General features: G+C 45.3%; 1 protein-coding gene across 12 annotated transcripts in view; it reads right to left on the bottom strand.

Moving 5' to 3' along the window:
- Positions 1–18,073, bottom strand: part of NCOR1 (nuclear receptor corepressor 1) — a 223,338-nt gene that overhangs the window by 37,190 nt on the left and 168,075 nt on the right. For all 12 annotated transcript variants that reach the window (XM_088453648.1, XM_088453646.1, XM_088453643.1 and 9 more), the window contains 4 exons: positions 11,401–11,564; positions 4,573–4,693; positions 2,147–2,248; positions 1,060–1,160 (listed from right to left, as the gene is read on the bottom strand). In XM_088453648.1, the coding sequence (XP_088309774.1) occupies positions 1,060–1,160; positions 2,147–2,248; positions 4,573–4,693; positions 11,401–11,564 (488 nt within the window). The remainder of the gene's footprint in view (positions 1–1,059; positions 1,161–2,146; positions 2,249–4,572; positions 4,694–11,400; positions 11,565–18,073) is intronic.

Consider the following 18,073-nt stretch of genomic DNA (forward strand, 5'->3'; position numbering starts at 1 on the left):
TTACAACTTATAATAAAAAATTAAGTCATGTAGATGGTGGTAGATAAAATTTAGCCATTACACAGACAGGTAAATACAGACCCTCATTATCTCTCCAGAGCCCCCCATAACTGAAAGAGAAAGTGAGACGGGAGAGTGTGCAGTGGCGGAGACCGATAAGCAAAGGAAAGTGCAGTGGCGAAGACCGGTAAGCAAAGGAGAGTGCAGTGGCGGAGACCGGTAAGCAAAGGAGAGTACAGTGGCAAAGACCGTTAAGCAAAGGAGAGTGCAGTGGCGGAGACCGGTAAGCAAAGGAGAGTGCAGTGGTGGAGACCGGTAAGCAAAGGAGAGTGCAGTGGTGGAGACCGGTAAGCAAAGGAAAGTGCAGTGGTGGAGACCGGTAAGCAAAGTGCTGTGGTGGAGACTGGTAAGCAAAGGAGTGCTGTGGTGGAGACCAGTAAGCAAAGGAGAGTGCAGTGGTGGAGACCGGTAAGCAAAGGAGAGTGCTGTGGTGGAGACCAGTAAGCAAAGGAGAGTGCAGTGGTGGAGACCGGTAAGCAAAGGAGAGTGCAGTGGTGGAGACCGGTAAGCAAAGTGCTGTGGTGGAGACTGGTAAGCAAAGGAGTGCTGTGGTGGAGACCAGTAAGCAAAGGAGAGTGCAGTGGTGGAGACCGGTAAGCAAAGGAGAGTGCTGTGGTGGAGACCAGTAAGCAAAGGAGAGTGCTGTGGTGGAGACCAGTAAGCAAAGGAGAGTGCAGTGGTGGAGACCGGTAAGCAAAGGAGAGTGCAGTGGTGGAGACCGGTAAGCAAAGGAGAGTGCAGTGGTGGAGACCGGTAAGCAAAGGAAAGTGCAGTGGTGGAGACCGGTAGGCAGAGTGCTGTGGTGGAGACTGGTAAGCAAAGGAGTGCTGTGGTGGAGAGAGAAGAGCTTTGCCCGGTTAGACTAAAAAGCTTATATTGTTTACATGTAAGCCGCACTATGTTGAGGGGTACTGCTTTGACAAAAAAGGAACCAATATTACAAAAATATAAAAAGTTATTGTGCAGACACAAATAGCAGTGCACTCCAGCGTGGCATACCTGAGTAATGGACCCTCGATGAGAGCCGATAGATTCCATTGGAACTTTGGTGGCTGGAGTGCCTCTAGTGATGCTCCCCTCCTGAAGTGCAGTCATAGTACCTACAAGAAATGAAACTGTGGGCATCATATATTCTCTACCACCAGACAACAATGATAGCTCACATCTATAAATAGTCCTTCTGAATGTATCTTGTATATAGGACACTAGTGGCCAGATTCAAATAACCGTGATAAGCCGCATTTTGGCAATAAGTGTTCGCAGGTGCGAACTGATCGCACAAAACTGTGTATCGTGCAATCCTATTGCCGAAGTTTTCGCATGTGCTAAAACTCTATAGACAAAAACGGCGAACTGTTTTCACCAACTCAGAGCAGGTAAACTTGTGCAAAATCCCTATTTTTGGCTAAAAATGTGGGGACTTGGTTCAGAACCCTTTGGACACCTCCCCTAAAGACTAAATAGGCAAAAAATTATTGATTTAACTTAATTCCCACTAATAATGACATGTAATTTTTGGGGTCAAAATGTAAAGAGTGTTTGAAAATGGGTTTAAAGTACTGGGTGAGGTATTTTGGGGGACTGTATGGATGGGACAGGTGTATTAAACATTGCAGGTGGCTGCACAAGGTGTATTTTAAAAAAAAATTAAAAGTGCACTTTTAAGACAAACATATACTTACATCCATATTAATGTGGCCAAAAAATAATGTTTTTTTCCAAATTTTTCCACACATACAAGTATGCATATAAATCATTTGACACAATTTAAAAACCCAAAATACTTTTATTGGGTCCACTAATACATTTCTATATTGATTTCCAATATCAGTTAGGCTTTTTATGGGTACAGACTGATTCCCCCAAATGTGTTGTAGTTTTCACTGGTTTCACCATGCACAGTTTTCACCCCTTTTGTAATAGGATAGTGCGTAAAAAGGGAGCGTGCACAGCCAAGAGAGGCGAGAATAACGCACCAAAACAAGCAAATTTGCGTAAACATCTCCAACGTTAAGTTTTTGCTTTTTCGCGGCTAATTGAATCCGTCCCTAATTGTCCACAAACTTCTACAAATAAAGACTCATACCTCTGACAACACCTTCATGCTGTGCCCGGACGAGGAGCCCTTCAGGCTGAGAACTCTGGCCACGGGGTGAGAACTCTTCTTGTTTGATGTAGGCCAAAGAACCTGAGTATTAGCAAAAGTGAAATGCCCATTTTGATTTTAATCCACAATAGTATGGCCAATGTTTTACATATAAACTATGAACATGACTGTTGAGTTGAAAAACTTCAAACAAGTCTCTTGGCCTGAGTACAACAAACTGCAAAAGTGGCTAGGTTAAACACGATATAGACCTAGTGATAGTTTAGGGATAATTTATTGAAGTAATAAAACTACGATAATATCCCTTAAACGTCAATAGACCAGTTCTATTTTCATGGTACACAGGAACCAAGATGTACAAAAATAGTGAAATAAATTTGCGTGCATCCCGTCTACCTGAAGTGTTGTTGTTTTGAAATGTTAGACAGAAGATAAATACAATCAAGTTTAGATAGTTACGGTGTACTCCAAACTGCTGTAAATGTGTTTATTAAAGTAATATTATGGGGGTATTCAATTAGGTGCGATAATAATATATGTCATAAATGCTGCAGCTGCTGGATTTTTGCCGTTCAATTAAGTGCGGGGCTTATTTTTTGAGCGGTGGGAGGTTTTTTTCTTGTAGCCCCAGAGCACATCCAAGTTTTTTCTAAAATACATATTTTTAGGAAAATTGGTCGGAAATTGCTCTGGGATCCCTGCAGTACCTCCCCGATAGACTAAATAAGCAATTAGAAGATTCCAATTAGCTTAGTCAGTGTCTTCTTCCTCCAGCATCAGGATCCGGTCGTCTGCAGCAGTGGTGTGCGTTAGTATGTGTGTGTAGTATGTGTGAGTTTAAGTATAAGTGTGTGGTTATCGCAGGGAATCGGGAGCGTGCATACTCGTTCTAATCCAAAATTGGACGAGAGGTATGTGAGGTTTTTTGCTGTAAAAACCCCGCGCCCAATTGAATACCCCCCTATGAAAGAAAGTGGAGATGAACCGCGCTGAGTGTCACTAATAGTGAAAATAAACTTTCCAATATAGATTAATGGATATTACACATGGTAAAATATCAACATAAATTCTAACACATTTATTATTAATGTAATTAATTACGGCTTGGTTGAGATAATCAAAGATTATTTATTTATAAAAAACATATATTAAAATTTTTTTTTTAAAGGAAAACAAATTCTATATCCTCAATAAATGAGTCTTTCAAGTACAAGTTGCATTAAAAACACCAATTGGGTATTATATAGATAACATCCTTCAGCAACACAAGATGAAATGCGGGTATCCAAATAAATATGGGATGATTGAATATAATGTCACTAATGAAAATGGGATCCGGATTATTGTCCAGCTCTTAGTATAATTACCAGCCTCTATTGGATCATCACGTCCTGAATGTAGAGCAAATATTGCAGTCGGCGTGGTTTCAAACATTTCGATGTGGAATCACCCACACCTTCATCAGTAGCAGACTGTTACTGACAAAGGTGTGGGTGATTCCACATCGAAACGCGTTTGGCGTTCCCCACTATTGACTGCACTCCATCTTGGACTTATTATCACCTTTTCCGGACCGGTATCTACAACTATTATCCAGCGGACTCTCTCCCTTTGGAACCACGCCGACTGCAATATTTGCTCTACATTCAGGACATGATGATCCAATAGAGGCTGGTAATTATACTAAGAGCTGGACAATAACCCAGATCCCATTTTCATTAGTGACATTATATTCAATCATCCCATATTTATTTGGATACCCACATTTCATCTTGTGTTGCTGAAGGATTTTATCTATATAATACCCAATTGGTGTTTTTAATGCAACTTGTACTTGAAAGACTCATTTATTGAGGATATAGAATTTGTTTTCCTTTAAATGTTTTTTAATATATGTTTTTTATAAATAAATAATCTTTGATTATCTCAACCAAGCCGTAATTAATTACATTAATAATAAATGTGTTAGAATTTATGTTGATATTTTACCATGTGTAATATCCATTAATCTATATTGGAAAGTTTATTTTCACTATTAGTGACACTCAGTGCGGTTCATCTCCACTTTCTTTCATTATCTATCTCTATAGGAGGCTGACTACCTCCCTTTGAACCAGCAGCGTAGTGACAGCGCCGTACTGATTTACCATTTTTTTGTTTGTTGAATACCCCCCTATGATGTTTCTGTAAATTTTACTTTGTCTTATACAAACAAATGCATTCCCTTGCAAAGACTAAAAATAAAAACAAAAACAGTATATCACGATAAAATAAAGCATAAAAGAATAAAATGAGTAAGTCACAACTTCCTTTATGAACATAGTTGCATTGTATTTGTGCAGGAAGAACGCATTCATGAATGCAGAAACTGTCTGTGAAAACACAATCTAAAGTGATGGACCTACCAGCTTTAGCAGATTCCTGCTGCCTTGGTAGCCCAAGAGAGATGGAGCCCACAGAAGGTTTCACTGGTTCTTGGCTGTAGGACTGCTGGTTGAGAGATGTTAAATATGTGCCAGGTGTTCCCTAAAAGGTCCGGGATAATGTACAGAAATTAAGAACAGGAGCTAAATTATCTGAATGAAGTTCAATGATGACCACCTGTAAACTCTTCAAATAATAAACTACATAAATACATACACTTGTGAGTGGGAAAAAATACAATCACAAAACTATTTAGGAGAAATTCATCTGCCATTAAAATGAGCTTTTCACACCCATCGCATGTACACCCATAGGGATTACTCCTGTAATACAATATATAGAATTTATCTAATGCCGCTGTCATGACTATTAGTTGCAGTGGGAGGAGGTAGCTATTAAATAGACCAATGGCACAAGCAACCAATCAGGGGCTATTACAGTAAGTATCTCCGTCCCAGCGGTGCTACAAGTGTCTAAAGTGTACAAAAGCAGCAATCAAAAGGCATTGCTCTCAGGATTTCCATTATATTAAGGAGCCTATGTACTAATAATTGCAGCGATGCCATAATTAATAACAGTCCGTATCGTGACAGATTTTTTTTTTTTCTCGTCTTGCGACTAGCGGTTCATGCAATCTGAAAATGTTGTAAACCAACGGGGCCAAACTCCGAAAAGTTTTGTACATACAGGTTAGACCGTAGTCCCGATTTATAATAATGGGGACCATGGTCTGCAGCGCTAATTAGCCTTTCTGCATAATTTTATGAAAAATGGGCTTGATAAATAGTCCCCTTTACTGAATTGTTTTTCACACAAAACCGCTCAGAAAGTGTCATATTTTAATTATTATTTAATAAAGTTTAAAAAGTATTGTTATATATTTATATATGGAGTGTTTTTGCACACCCCGACTCCCTGTGTTTATAGGCCCCCATTATAAAATAACATCCCACCACTCATTGGCAATAGAACCCCCAGTGGTCATAAATCCTAATATTAGTAGCCCCAGTTAGTAGTAAAAAAAACTAAATAAATACATCCCTGTTTTGTAAACCAACACCTTATTCCTCTGTTAAACAAAAAAAAAAACCCACTGTTCTTTGCACCCTCCTGCCGGGGGTAAGTTATTATTTGACCCCCTCCAGCGTCATATTGCTTTATTTTACCCCTCCCCAACCCCCAATTATTCTAGATCCCACCACTGGGAGTTACCCGCCCAACCCAATGGGCATATACCCCCCATTCTCCCAAACATGCAGAGCGCAGCGAAGTACAGTATGTGTCAGGGAGGACTGATGATCAGTCCCCCCTGCTGCAACTGATCCCTGCACTTGCAGGGATCAGCCAAATAATGTGGGGGAGGATGGGGGTATATGGCCATTGGGTTGGGTGGGTAGCCCTCAGGGGTGAGATCTAGAATAATATGCTGTTGGGGAGGGGAGCCTGGCACTTTAATCTTTGATGATTTTGAATGAACTTCTCCCCCTCGATACCCCACCTGACTGAGTTTAATCAAGTCCATGGAGATAGAGAGGACAGATGAAAGGGAACCCCAAACGATCAATTCTACAGCACAAGCGTCACAAAAAACACAATAGAAGGTATCACAACAGGCAACACACAACAAATAGAGCAGCGCTAGGAGGGTGCCCAGTGTTCTGCATGAAATCAGATAAAGGGAGTTTACTGGCAAGTAAATAAAAAATCCTATTTTCTCCTACTTCGACTGGGAATGTCCCTAAGCAATTTAGTAAACGTATGCATTGAAGACCAGGTGCTGGACATGCACAGCTGTTCCACGGAAGTCCCATGACGTGCAGCCCAAGAAGCACACACTGACCGAGTGGAATGAGCCATAACCCTGGAAGGAACCTGCTGGCCTTCAATAAGACCGTTTAAATACGGTGCAAAGTCAATGAGAAACCGTACATTTTGAAGCCAGCGAAACAGAGAACACTGAGCTGCAGAACCCTCCTAGCCGAGGAAAGGAAAAGGTGGAAAAAAACAGTCTTCAATGTGGGATACTTGTGATTGATAGAAGCCAGAGGCTCAAAGTATCTGACTGCAGGAAACAAAGGACCAAAATTTGGTTCCACGGAGCAGTGGCAGTAACAAACAGCAGGTTGACATGAAGGTTGCCCTACATGAGCATTTTAAATTCCGGGAGTAAGGCAAGGTAACGCTGAAACAAAATCGACACCTGCACCTTCAGGGAACCCAAAACGCAACCCTGGAGGAGGAACAGGAGACGAGAAAGCTGAAAAGAGTAAACACCAAACATAAGTGCGCCAATTTCAGTGATAATGTTGTGCCATAACCTGCTTCCGGGTCAGCATAATCGTCAGGATAACCGCCGCCGGGATCCCCTTTACTCTCAACATGGCGTTCTCATCAGTCATGCCGTTAAACGCATACGAAGCAAAGCGGGGTGAACAAAACGCCCTTGTTAAAGAAGGCCTGGAAGATCTTAAAGATGCCAGGGGGTGTCCACCAGGAGACCTTGGTAGTCTGTGTACCACAAACTCCAAATCTAGTTTGGTGCAGAATGACTGTCGCACGTTCCCTCTTGATGCGTATCAGAACCAGCAGCAACAATGGCAACATGGGGAAGAGCACTAGCAGGCATAAATCCCACAGAATGGACATTGCGTTGACCGAGAAGGCCGTCTGATCTAGAGTCCTGGAACAATAAAGAGTAACCTTGTGGTTCAGACGAGATGCCATCAGGTCGACGTCTGGCAGGTCTCACCTGTCTACCAGAACTGGAAAAACATCCGGCTGTGGAGATCATTCGCCGCAGTGCAGATCTTGCCAGCTTTGGTAGTCGGCTTCCCAATTTCCGACCCAGGGAATGAACACGACTGATATCGCTGGCACGTTCCCACTGCAGGATGGCAGGCGACTCCATCATCGCCAGGGAACTCTGTCTCCCTGGTGATTGAGACACGCAACAGTCATGGCGTTGTCTGACTGGACCTTCAATGGAAATCCCTGAAGATGAATCTGAGCTGCCGTCAAGGCTCTGAATACAGCCCTGAGTTCCAGCACAATTATGGGCAAGGACTTCTTCTCGAAGGACCAAAAACTCAGAATCCACTCCCAAATAATGAAGGGGCGGCCCACACTGAGATGGAATCCAGCCACCAGAGGAGGGGCAGACGTGCCTGAGGTGACAGACTGATGATCAGGGACAGGCGGAGATGTGAGCCATCCCATTTGGGCAACAGATCCCCAGGAATGGAACTGCCGAAATGCACCAGTTTTCCCAGGAGATGCATGCAGAGATGGATCGAAATTGCCCATATGAATAAGGATTTGGATTGCAACAATCTTGTCCTGGGGAAGTAAGACCCGTTTTAGAGAGGTATCGAACAACTTACCTAGGAAAATCATCCTCTGCTATGGGACAAGGTTGAATTTTTTACAATTGATAAGCCAAACGTGTGAGATCAAGATCCAATGCGTCAGCCGAACATGGGAATGAAGTATCTATGAGAAATGGGCCTTGATGAGAAAGTCGTCGAGGTATGGAAGACTGGTGACACCCAGCAATCCGAGGTGCACCCCCATAGCCAACACTTTGTAAAGACCCTGAATTGGTAATGAAAGTCTTAAATCACAAAATGCAGGAGGGATTAGATGCTCCCACATGGGAATGTGAAGATAAGAATCCCTGATGTCCATGATAACAAGGAACTATCCTTCCTCCTCTTGACTACATTCCGAAAAATAGACTGCAATATGCAGCTACAGAATGGAGAGACTCCATTTTGAACTTCCAAAGACATAAATGAGCATTCAGGGACTTCAGATTGAGAATAGGTCTCACAGAGCAGTCCGGCTTTTGGACCATAAAGACATTTTAATAAAAACTCTGTCACTCTTGATCTGTGGGTACCCGGATCATGACAACCGTGGAAAGAAGATTCTGCATAGTCCTCATCAAAGCCAGATGCTTCTGACAAGTCGCTGGAAAACCTGTGGTGGATCTCTGAGGAGGAAGCCCCATTTTCCTGTAACCCAAAGAGTGGACACCTCTCACCCAGGCATAAGATGATATCCAAAAAAAGGCATCCCAAAAACGGAGATGGGCACCCACCATATGATCTCATATGTGTGGGGGCAACCCATAATGCGGAAGGTTTGTTTGAAGGATGGGCCTCAGGCATGTGTCCAGACCAAGTTTGACGGCTCTTCTAGTAGAGGACTATCCCAGGAACCGCGAAGACATAACTTACCGGACTGCCCGACAGACCCTTCCTTGGGAGCTGAGGAAGGGAGAAAAAAGCTCTTGCCCCTTGTGGCTAGGGCATCAGCCTGCCAAGACCAAGAAGATATAGAACAAAAACGCATACTTGAAATCACACACACACACATGTACTATTAATTTTAACATTATATTTTCAAACAACGCCTTGTAGCATAACACCAAGAACGTGGTGTAAGAATATTCAGTAAAAAAAAAAAAAAATTCCTGGTCTTTCAACAAACTTTAATCAAAAACAATTGCTTTTTATCAGTTTTAAAATGTGACATTGCAACTGATCCCCTTTTAAATAAAAGGACCACCCACTGCAATCGCATCCTTGAAAAAGTACTCATTGTATGAAACGTGCGTTGGAGCTAACCAGCGCTGTGGACTGTGAACTCCAAGCTGACAGTATCCAGCCAGAGACTGGTAGCACCAGCAAGGAAGGGAAACCCCACAAGTGCAACTGCTTTGGACAACCAAAACCACATGGTGACACCTTTTCAGTGTCTCCCGGCTCCTGCATATCAGAGAGCACAAAGATCAGTAGCAGTGTAAAGATGACATCGACAGCAATATTAAGAGAACAGGGACAGAATAGGGTAAGGAGGCACAGCATATTTCCTGCAGTTATCTGGATTCTAGCTTACGATCTGAGCTATTTAGAAGAGAAGACCTCGCAACTGGAATGATCATCTTTTTGGCCAGTTTGGCAATGGAGGGGTCCAACAGCGGCAGGGATTCCCATTTTGATCTCTCTCCAGCCAGAAAAAAAACACAATAATGCAGTTAAAACAAACACTAAATGCAAGAACCAGAAAATGAATGCAGAGACTGGTAATAATGCAGCAATTAAAACTTTCAGGCACGGAGAACCGCAAGCACCGACACATGTGCACCATGGGCTTAGGCACAGCAAAAAAAACACAAAGCCCAAAGACCCCTTCCCCCAAAGGAGTACAGAGCGGGAGAATGCAAGCCTGGTTCAGAGTGTGGTGGGGTCTATGGGGCTGCGGAGTGTGTCTGCGGCAGGAAATTTCCATGGGGCTGACTGCGTGCAGACCCGTGCTGAAGAGGAGGGGAGCTCCACCTCTGGACAGAATACTGCCATTCAATGGAAGCCCGGTGCTTCCTATAGTGAGCGGTGCCCTTAAGCAGCCATCATTTGGCCCTGCCCCCACAATCAGGAATAACCGGCTTGGGATCGAACGCCAACCCAGTGCATAAGAAGGAGGGGGCAAACGTGGCTCACTGAATGCCGATGCGTCTTCCTCCGCAAGAGAATGGTCCTTACTTACCCAGCTACAGTCTGCCTCCGGGTACTTGGTGGAGCTGCAGTGCCAAAGGACGCTGCACTCTGAGACTTCTGGCACAGGCCTGTGACAGCCATGCTGAGTCCCACCAGAAGCACCCATGGAGTAGGCAGATTCCCATAGCAGAGTCTGCCCAAAGAAACCACACAAAAAAAATAAAAAATCTGACAGGAAATAACGACCGGGTCCATCAGGCACTTTAAAAAGTTAGGTGGGATAAAGAGTCAAAGAAATAGACATTTAAGGTGTCAGACTCCACTCACCACCATCTATACTCCAAAGTTCCCCATGGAAAGGAGAAAAAAAAAAAAAGATTTCTGCTTATTGTAGTGACTGAAGAGTACAAAACTTACAAACCTGAGACGTTAGCGAAAATCTCCATCTTATAAGTAATAAGTTGGGCATTAACTTAATGTATGCTCAATATTTTTACACTGAAGAGCAACATGACAATAGTAAGGTAAACAGGCAGTAACTGAGGCTATGGAACCAATACACAACCACATAGCTATATAATAGAACCAGGAGTACATTGTATTATATGCAGGGTTCGTAGCCAGAATTTCCTTGAAGAACACATGCCTTTTCTGGTATGTCCTTTATAAAAATGCTGCAAATTCCATAACATACAGGGGACATAGAATGCAGGCGCACACTCTAGGTACCAAGAACAATGATAGACAAAAAATTCTGATAACCTCTACAATTAACATGGAGTATAAGTGAGGTTCTTAGTACGTTTGGCCAAAAATGTTTACCCATCCACCTCGTCAATGTGAACCCCATAAGATGGGTTCCTAACATCCCTTACTAAATTCCATAACATGTATTTGCTACTACAAGTTCCAACAGCATGGAATTTTCCTCTGCCATCAGTACTTACACATTCTATGGCCCAGATTTATCAACGAGTGATATCATTGTTATCACTCGTGAATAATCGTACATGGTGCTTTAACCAATCAGCTCCTGTCATATGTTTGAAAAATGACAGGAGCTGATTGGTTGGAACACCATTTAAGGTCAGTAATGAATGATAACAAGAATATCACTTGTTGTTAAATCTGGGCCTATTGGTCTTATTCTGAGTGGCACAGAGCTCTGTATGCTGCCACATGTAACACATTTTTATAGCAAAGATGTGCACGTACCACCCAGGGAAAATCTAGATAGCTCAGTTACACAGTGGTTAAGGTCAGTTACCAATGGCTAGACAAATGACATATTGTTTTGGAAGCTCAATATACCTGGGATATAGAGCCCCCCATTATGAATGAAGGCTTATCAGAAGAGGATACTGAAGTTTTGGATGATGGAATCAGTGGAGGCGGTGGGCGGGTTGGTCGAGTCACCGGCAGGCGTGTTCCTTCTGCTAAAGAAGTGATGACCTGATGGGGCGCAGGCTGCAGTACTAAAAGAACAAAAATACAATAAATAACATTACTGTAAGATTACTGTAACTGTAAAGGCAAACCAGAGCTATTTTTGAAACCTCATTTCAGTGAAGATTGCTTTATTAGAATTTAATAACCAATGTATATTCCCCAGCTTCCAACCACCATTTCCATTATATTGACATTTTGGAATTTGACAAAAAAAGTGACCACTATCAAATAGACATAATAAATAGAGGCACAAAACCTCCCTTCTTTATTGTGGGTTACAAGGGTGGGTGGTGTTTTAAAAGCGCTGTACAACTCATAGGCAAAATCCAAGTTGTAGTTGTTTATACTGCTGATTATCCCACAAGGCAGCCAGACAAAACTTAACCCTGAGCATCCACATATGCAGCCACTAACTTTCCACGTATTCAGCAGTTTTACAATAGTAGTAAGATATAAGGGAATACATGAGAGACTTCTGCTTGCTTTAAAATGATGGTACGAAGTCAAAGATCTATTCTTCAGCTAGTGTCTGTAGGGAAGGGGTTGTGTCAAGGTAATCAACCTCAAAATGGCAATTTAGTGGATAAGCTTCTCTTTTATAATACAAGACGGTAAATTCATGAAATTAAGAAACCTATTTAGAAGGTGTTGTGATTTGATACAGAAAGAGAAGATCATTATCTCCATGAATAAGCAGTAAAAGCAGCTTTTCAAATAACTCATTTACTGCAAGCGTTATACAGTGTGAAACAAAAAAGTACATTGACCTCAAAAATACTTTTCTTTATTGTACTGTACTTTGTATCAGGGAATTACAGAGAAATCCGGGAATCTGGGATTTTAGAATGTATTTCCACAAATATGTTAATTAGCGATTGTGCATTGAGAGTCTATTGTTGCGTACACACTGGGCGATTAAAGTGGACGACTGAACGATAACGATATCGTTATCTTTCGGTCGTCCACTTTATCGTCCATTTTTAACACATTGTCGTTCATCGGGTTAACATGCAGGCCAACCTGACGATATCGTCAGGTTGCTGCATGTTATGGAATGGGGGAGAGAGCCCGGTGCTGAACGATATCGTTAATGATATCGTTCAGCGGGTGTGCTCAATGTCATGAACGACATTGAGCACACCCTGCCGGGGACACACTAGACGATATCGCTCAGGGAGCATATCGTCTAGTGTGTACGCACCATGGGCCTGATTCAGACCCACTCGCAAGCGGCTGTCCGCTCGCAAGTGGGTCGATGTTGTGCACTGCGCATGCGCACGACGGCGGGAGCTCCGTCGTGCGCAAGCGCCAGACGCGACGAGCGAAGGAAAGTCCTTCGCTCGTCGTGTCTGATCAAAGGGGGCGTGCTGACGATGTTGATTGACAGCACGCCCCCTTTGGTGGGTGTGCCGGGGGCGTGCCTCCCTGACGGGGGCGTTCCCAAGGGAACGCCTACCGTCAGAAGCCGGCCCACTGACATCACTAGTGATGTCAGTGGGAGTGATTTTGGCTCTGATAGAGCCAAAATCACTCAGGGCCTTGCGGTTGAAAACCTCAACCGCAGGCTACGGCTCGCAGTTTCGATGGTCACGACCATCGCGGACATCAAACTGCACGCTCGTATAGGCTGTGGGTGGTGACCCACAGCTATACGAGCATCCAGGAGGACGCTCCATAATTATGGAGGGCGGCCCTCATTCAGAGCGTGCGCTCTGCTCAGAGCGTACGGCTCTGAATGAGGGCCCATATGTCCGATACAAAGCGTCCTGCTATACCCTAGACTAAAAAAAAAAAAAAACAAACCAGCAGAAGAGAAGGTGAAACTGGGTATTTAGTTCAGTTGTGAACCTGGAAAGACTGCATAAATAACTAACAATGAATACTTTCATAGGCTGGAGTTGATTAATATAGGGCCTGATTCAGCAAGGTTCGCAGTTACTTATACGCACGCAATCGGCCGATTGTTACGTGCTGAGCATGCTTGTGGGTGGGGATGGGGGTGGTCAGCGTGCCAGTGTGTTGGGACAGTGTTACCGGGGAGTGCTTAAAACAGGATTTTGGTACTTACCGTTAAATCCATTTCTCCGATTCCACAGGGGACACTGGAGCTTCATGACAGTGGGGTATAGACGGTGGGTTGAGTTGAGCCTGGCACTTTAAAAATCTACAAGTGTGACTGGCTCCTCCCGCTCTATGCCCCATCAGCCCCAGTTTTAAAGAACTGAGCCCGAGAGGAGACGGAGAACAGACTGAAGAACAGAGAAGGAGAACAGGAAAGAAACAATCCAACATACTGACACACTGCAAGAACACAGCAGGCTGCAGTGATAAACAGTCACACAACGAAAACAGACCAAACTGCAACAGAACTGAACCAGAACAAGTAATTGATAACAGGCAAGAAGCACTGGGTGGGCGTCCAGTGTCCCCTGTGGAATCGGAGAAATGGATTTAACGGTAAGTACCAAAATCCTGTTTTCTCCTTCATCCACTAGGGGACACTGGAGCTTCATGACAGTGGGGACGTCCCAAAGCTACCCTCCTGGGGGGGAGAGTGCTGAACGCCCTGCAAGACACTGCGACCAAAATTTGAAGCAGAAGCCGCAAAAGTGTCAAATCTGTAGAAACGTACAAAAGTATGAACCGAAGTCCACGTAGCTGCTCTACAAAGCTGTGAAGCCGAGACACCTCTATGTGCCGCCCAAGAAGTACCCACAGAGCGCGTAGAATGCGCAGAAATGGATACCGGCGGTGGTCGAGCAGAAGCAACATATGCCTGACGAATAGTCAGACGAATCCACTTGGCCAAAGTCTGCTTAGATGCAGGCCAGCCACGCCGATTGGCATCATAAAGGACGAACAGAGCCTCTGATTTACGTAGTCCCTCAGTACGGGCCACATAAATGCGAAGTGCCCGAACCACATCCAAAGAGTGAGAATCCCCGGAAGAGTCCGACCACGCTGGGACTACAATCGGCTGATTCAGATGAAAACCCGAGACCACCTTGGGCAAAAAGAAAGGGCGGGTACGAAGTTCCGCCCGATCTTCGTGAAAAATCAAGTAAGGAGAACGGCAGGACAAGGCTCCAAGTTCAGACACTCGTCTGGCCGAAGCCAGGGCCAATAAAAGGATCATCTTCCAAGTCAAATACTTCAATTCCACATCCTGCAAAGGCTCAAAGGCGGCTGACTGAAGAAAAGATAAAACAAGATTCAGGTCCCAAGGAGCCGTGGGTGGCACAAAGGGGGGCTGAATTCTAAGTACCCCTTGAAAAAAGGTCTGAACCTCCGGAATCAGAGCTAGGCGACGCTGGAAAAAAATAGAAAGAGCAGAAATCTGCACTTTAAGCGATCTCAAGCGTAGGCCCGCATCAAGGCCTTTTTGAAGAAAAAGAAGAAGACGAGGTAAATGAAAAGAGGAAGTGGAAGATCCACGACCCTCACACCAGGAGATATAAGCCCTCCAAATGCGATGATAATGCGCTGATGTTACCGGTTTTCTAGCCCTAAGCATGGTAGGAATGACCGACCTAGGAACTCCATGGCTTCTTAGGATGGCGGTCTCAATAGCCACGCCGTTAAACGAAGCCGCCGTAAATCTGGGTACACACATGGACCCTGCTGTAGAAGGTCCGATCGTAGCGGAAGAGGCCAAGGTTCGTCTGCCAGAAGGAATAAGAGATCGGAGTACCAAACCCGACGAGGCCAATCCGGAGCCACTAGGATGACGGTGGACGACTCTCGTTTGATCCACTTGAGAATCCGAGGGAGAAGCGGAAACGGTGGGAACAGGTACACAAGGCTGTACGGCCAAGGGATCAGTAAAGCATCTGCTCCCACCGCTGCCGGATCCATGGTCCTGGAGCAGTAAAGGGGTAGTTGATGATTTATCCGTGATGCCATCAGGTCTATCTGTGGTTTCCCCCATCTGCAAACCAATTGATGAAAGACCTCGGGATGAAGGGACCACTCCCCGGGATGAAGATCCTGACGACTGAGGTAGTCCGCTTCCCAGTTGTCGACTCCCGGAATAAACACTGCGGAAATTACCTCTACGTGTCTTTCTGCCCACTGAAGGATGCGACTGGCTTCTCTCATTGCCAGACGACTGCGGGTTCCTCCTTGGCGATTTATGTATTCCACTGCAGTGGCGTTGTCGGATTGTATCCGAACCGGAAGTCCTCGTAACAGAGGAGCAGCCTGTATCAAAGCTCTGTAGACTGCCCGCAGTTCGAGAACATTGATTGGTAAGAGGGATTCCTGCTGCGACCAAAGCCCCTGGAAGTGACTGCCCAGAACCACAGCTCCCCATCCGCAGAGGCTGGCGTCCGTGGTGACCAAGGTCCAATTCCAAATTCCAAAGCGCCGACCCGCTAACAGATGCTCCGTCCGAACCCACCAGAGCAAGGATATGCGGGTCCGGGGAGACAGACGCACCAGCCGATGCATCTGTAGGTGGGACCCGGACCATTGAGACAGAAGATCCAGTTGAAAAATTCTGGAGTGAAATCTGCCGAATTGGATGGCCTCGAAGGAAGCCACCATCTTTCCCAGGAGACGGATGCAAAGATGCACGGACACTTTCCTGGGTCTGAGCACCAAACGAACCAGCTCCTGTATGGCTATGGCCTTGTCCCTTGGCAAGAATACACGAAGCAGAACAGTGTCTAGAATCATTCCTAGGAACTGAAGTCTCTGGGACGGCATCAACTGAGACTTCTGGAAGTTCACAATCCATCCGTGTTGAATGAGAATCTGATGTGTAAGGGACACTTGGTGTAAAAGGACTTCTGCCGTTGGAGCCTTGATGAGTAAATCGTCTAGGTACGGAACTATCGTCACCCCCCGAGAGCGCAAGTGGGATACCATGACGGCCATCACCTTGGTGAATACCCTGGGAGCTGACGAGAGACCGAACGGCAGGGCCTGAAACTGGTAATGAGCTTCCTTGATGGCAAATCTGAGGAAAGCCTGGTGAGGAACCCAAATTGGGACATGCAGATAGGCGTCCTTGATATCGATCGACACCAGAAACTCTCCTGCCTCTAGTCCCGCAATGACAGAATGGAGAGACTCCATTTTGAACCTGTGAAATGAAAGATACTGGTTCAAGGATTTCAGATTCAGAATGGGTCTGACTGACCCATCCGGTTTCGGAACCACAAAAAGGTTTGAGTAAAACCCTTGTTGTCTTTGTGCAGTGGGAACCGCCACCAGAACCTCGGCCAGCAAAAGTTTCTCGATCGCTTGACGCAAAATTAGTTGCTTCAAGGGATCTACGGGCAAACCTGTTGTAAAATAACGCACAGGAGGAGTGAAAGCGAACTCGATCTTGTATCCCTGAGATACCAGATTCCGAACCCAAGTGTCTGGAGAAGTCCATCTCCAAACCTCCGAGAAACGCTGGAGGCGAGCCCCCACCTTCGGATCTCCGAGATGGGATGGGAGCCCGTCATGCCACAGGCTTGTCTGCTGGCTTGGGATCTGGACGGCGGGCATTAGTCGCTTGACGTCCTCTAGCCCGGCCTCCTCGCCCCGCTGAAGATGAACCTCGCGATCGTCCCTGAAATCTTGCAATGCTCGAAAGGAACGAAATGAAGGTCCCCTAAACGAGCGACGCGGAGGAGGTGCTGATGAAGGTAGAAAAGTACTCTTACCTCCAGTGGCCAGCGAGATCCACTTGTCCAGCTCTGGACCAAATAAAATATCGCCTGTGAAAGGAAGAGCTTCCACTGCTCTCTTTGACTCAGCATCCGCTTGCCAGGCACGAAGCCAAAGTGCCCGGCGAGCAGAGATCGCCGAAGCAGAAATCCTAGAGCCTACCTGGCCGATATCTCTGGAGGCGTCTCCTAAGTATACTGCAGACTCCTGAATATGTTCTGCCAAGGTAATCAGATCTGCCCGCGGAGTGTTGGATTTAAGACCCTCAGTCAATTGTTCCGCCCACTTTTCCACAGCCTTGTTGACCCAAGATCCTACCAAGGCCGGCCGGAGAAGAGCACCTGCAGCCGTATAAATGGATTTCAAAGTGGTTTCTAATCTCCGCTCTGAGGTTTCCTTTAATGTAGTAGCTCCTGGAACCGGTAACGTGGTCTTCTTTGACAACCGAGAAACCGAAGAATCCACAGGTGGCGGGGTCTCCCACCTCTTTCTATTTTCGGCAGGAAACGGGTAAAGAGAAAAAACGCTTAGGAATCTGGAATTTACGGTCCGGATTCTGCCAAGCTGCCGTCATCTGTTCGTCCAACTGGAGAGAAACAGGGAATGTGATAGCAATCTTCTGTGACCTGGCAAACAAGGAGTCTTCTAACGATTCTGGAGCTTCCGGGCCAGAAATCTTAAGAACTTCCCTCACCGCTAGGATGAGTGAATCAATACCTTGCATTGCCTCAGGTTCTTGTGAGTAAGTCTCTACGTCTGATTCGTCCAGCATCTCCCCTTCCTCCTGAGACGAGTGATCCGCTGCCGAGTCCTCATCCGACTGGAGAACCGCCGGAAGAGCCCTCTTCTTAGATGAGCGACTTACCGTAGCTTC

The sequence above is a fragment of the Taudactylus pleione genome, unplaced genomic scaffold (assembly GCF_031769625.1).
Source record: "Taudactylus pleione unplaced genomic scaffold, aTauple2 ptg000585l, whole genome shotgun sequence".
Classification (NCBI taxonomy): Eukaryota; Metazoa; Chordata; class Amphibia; order Anura; family Myobatrachidae; genus Taudactylus; species Taudactylus pleione.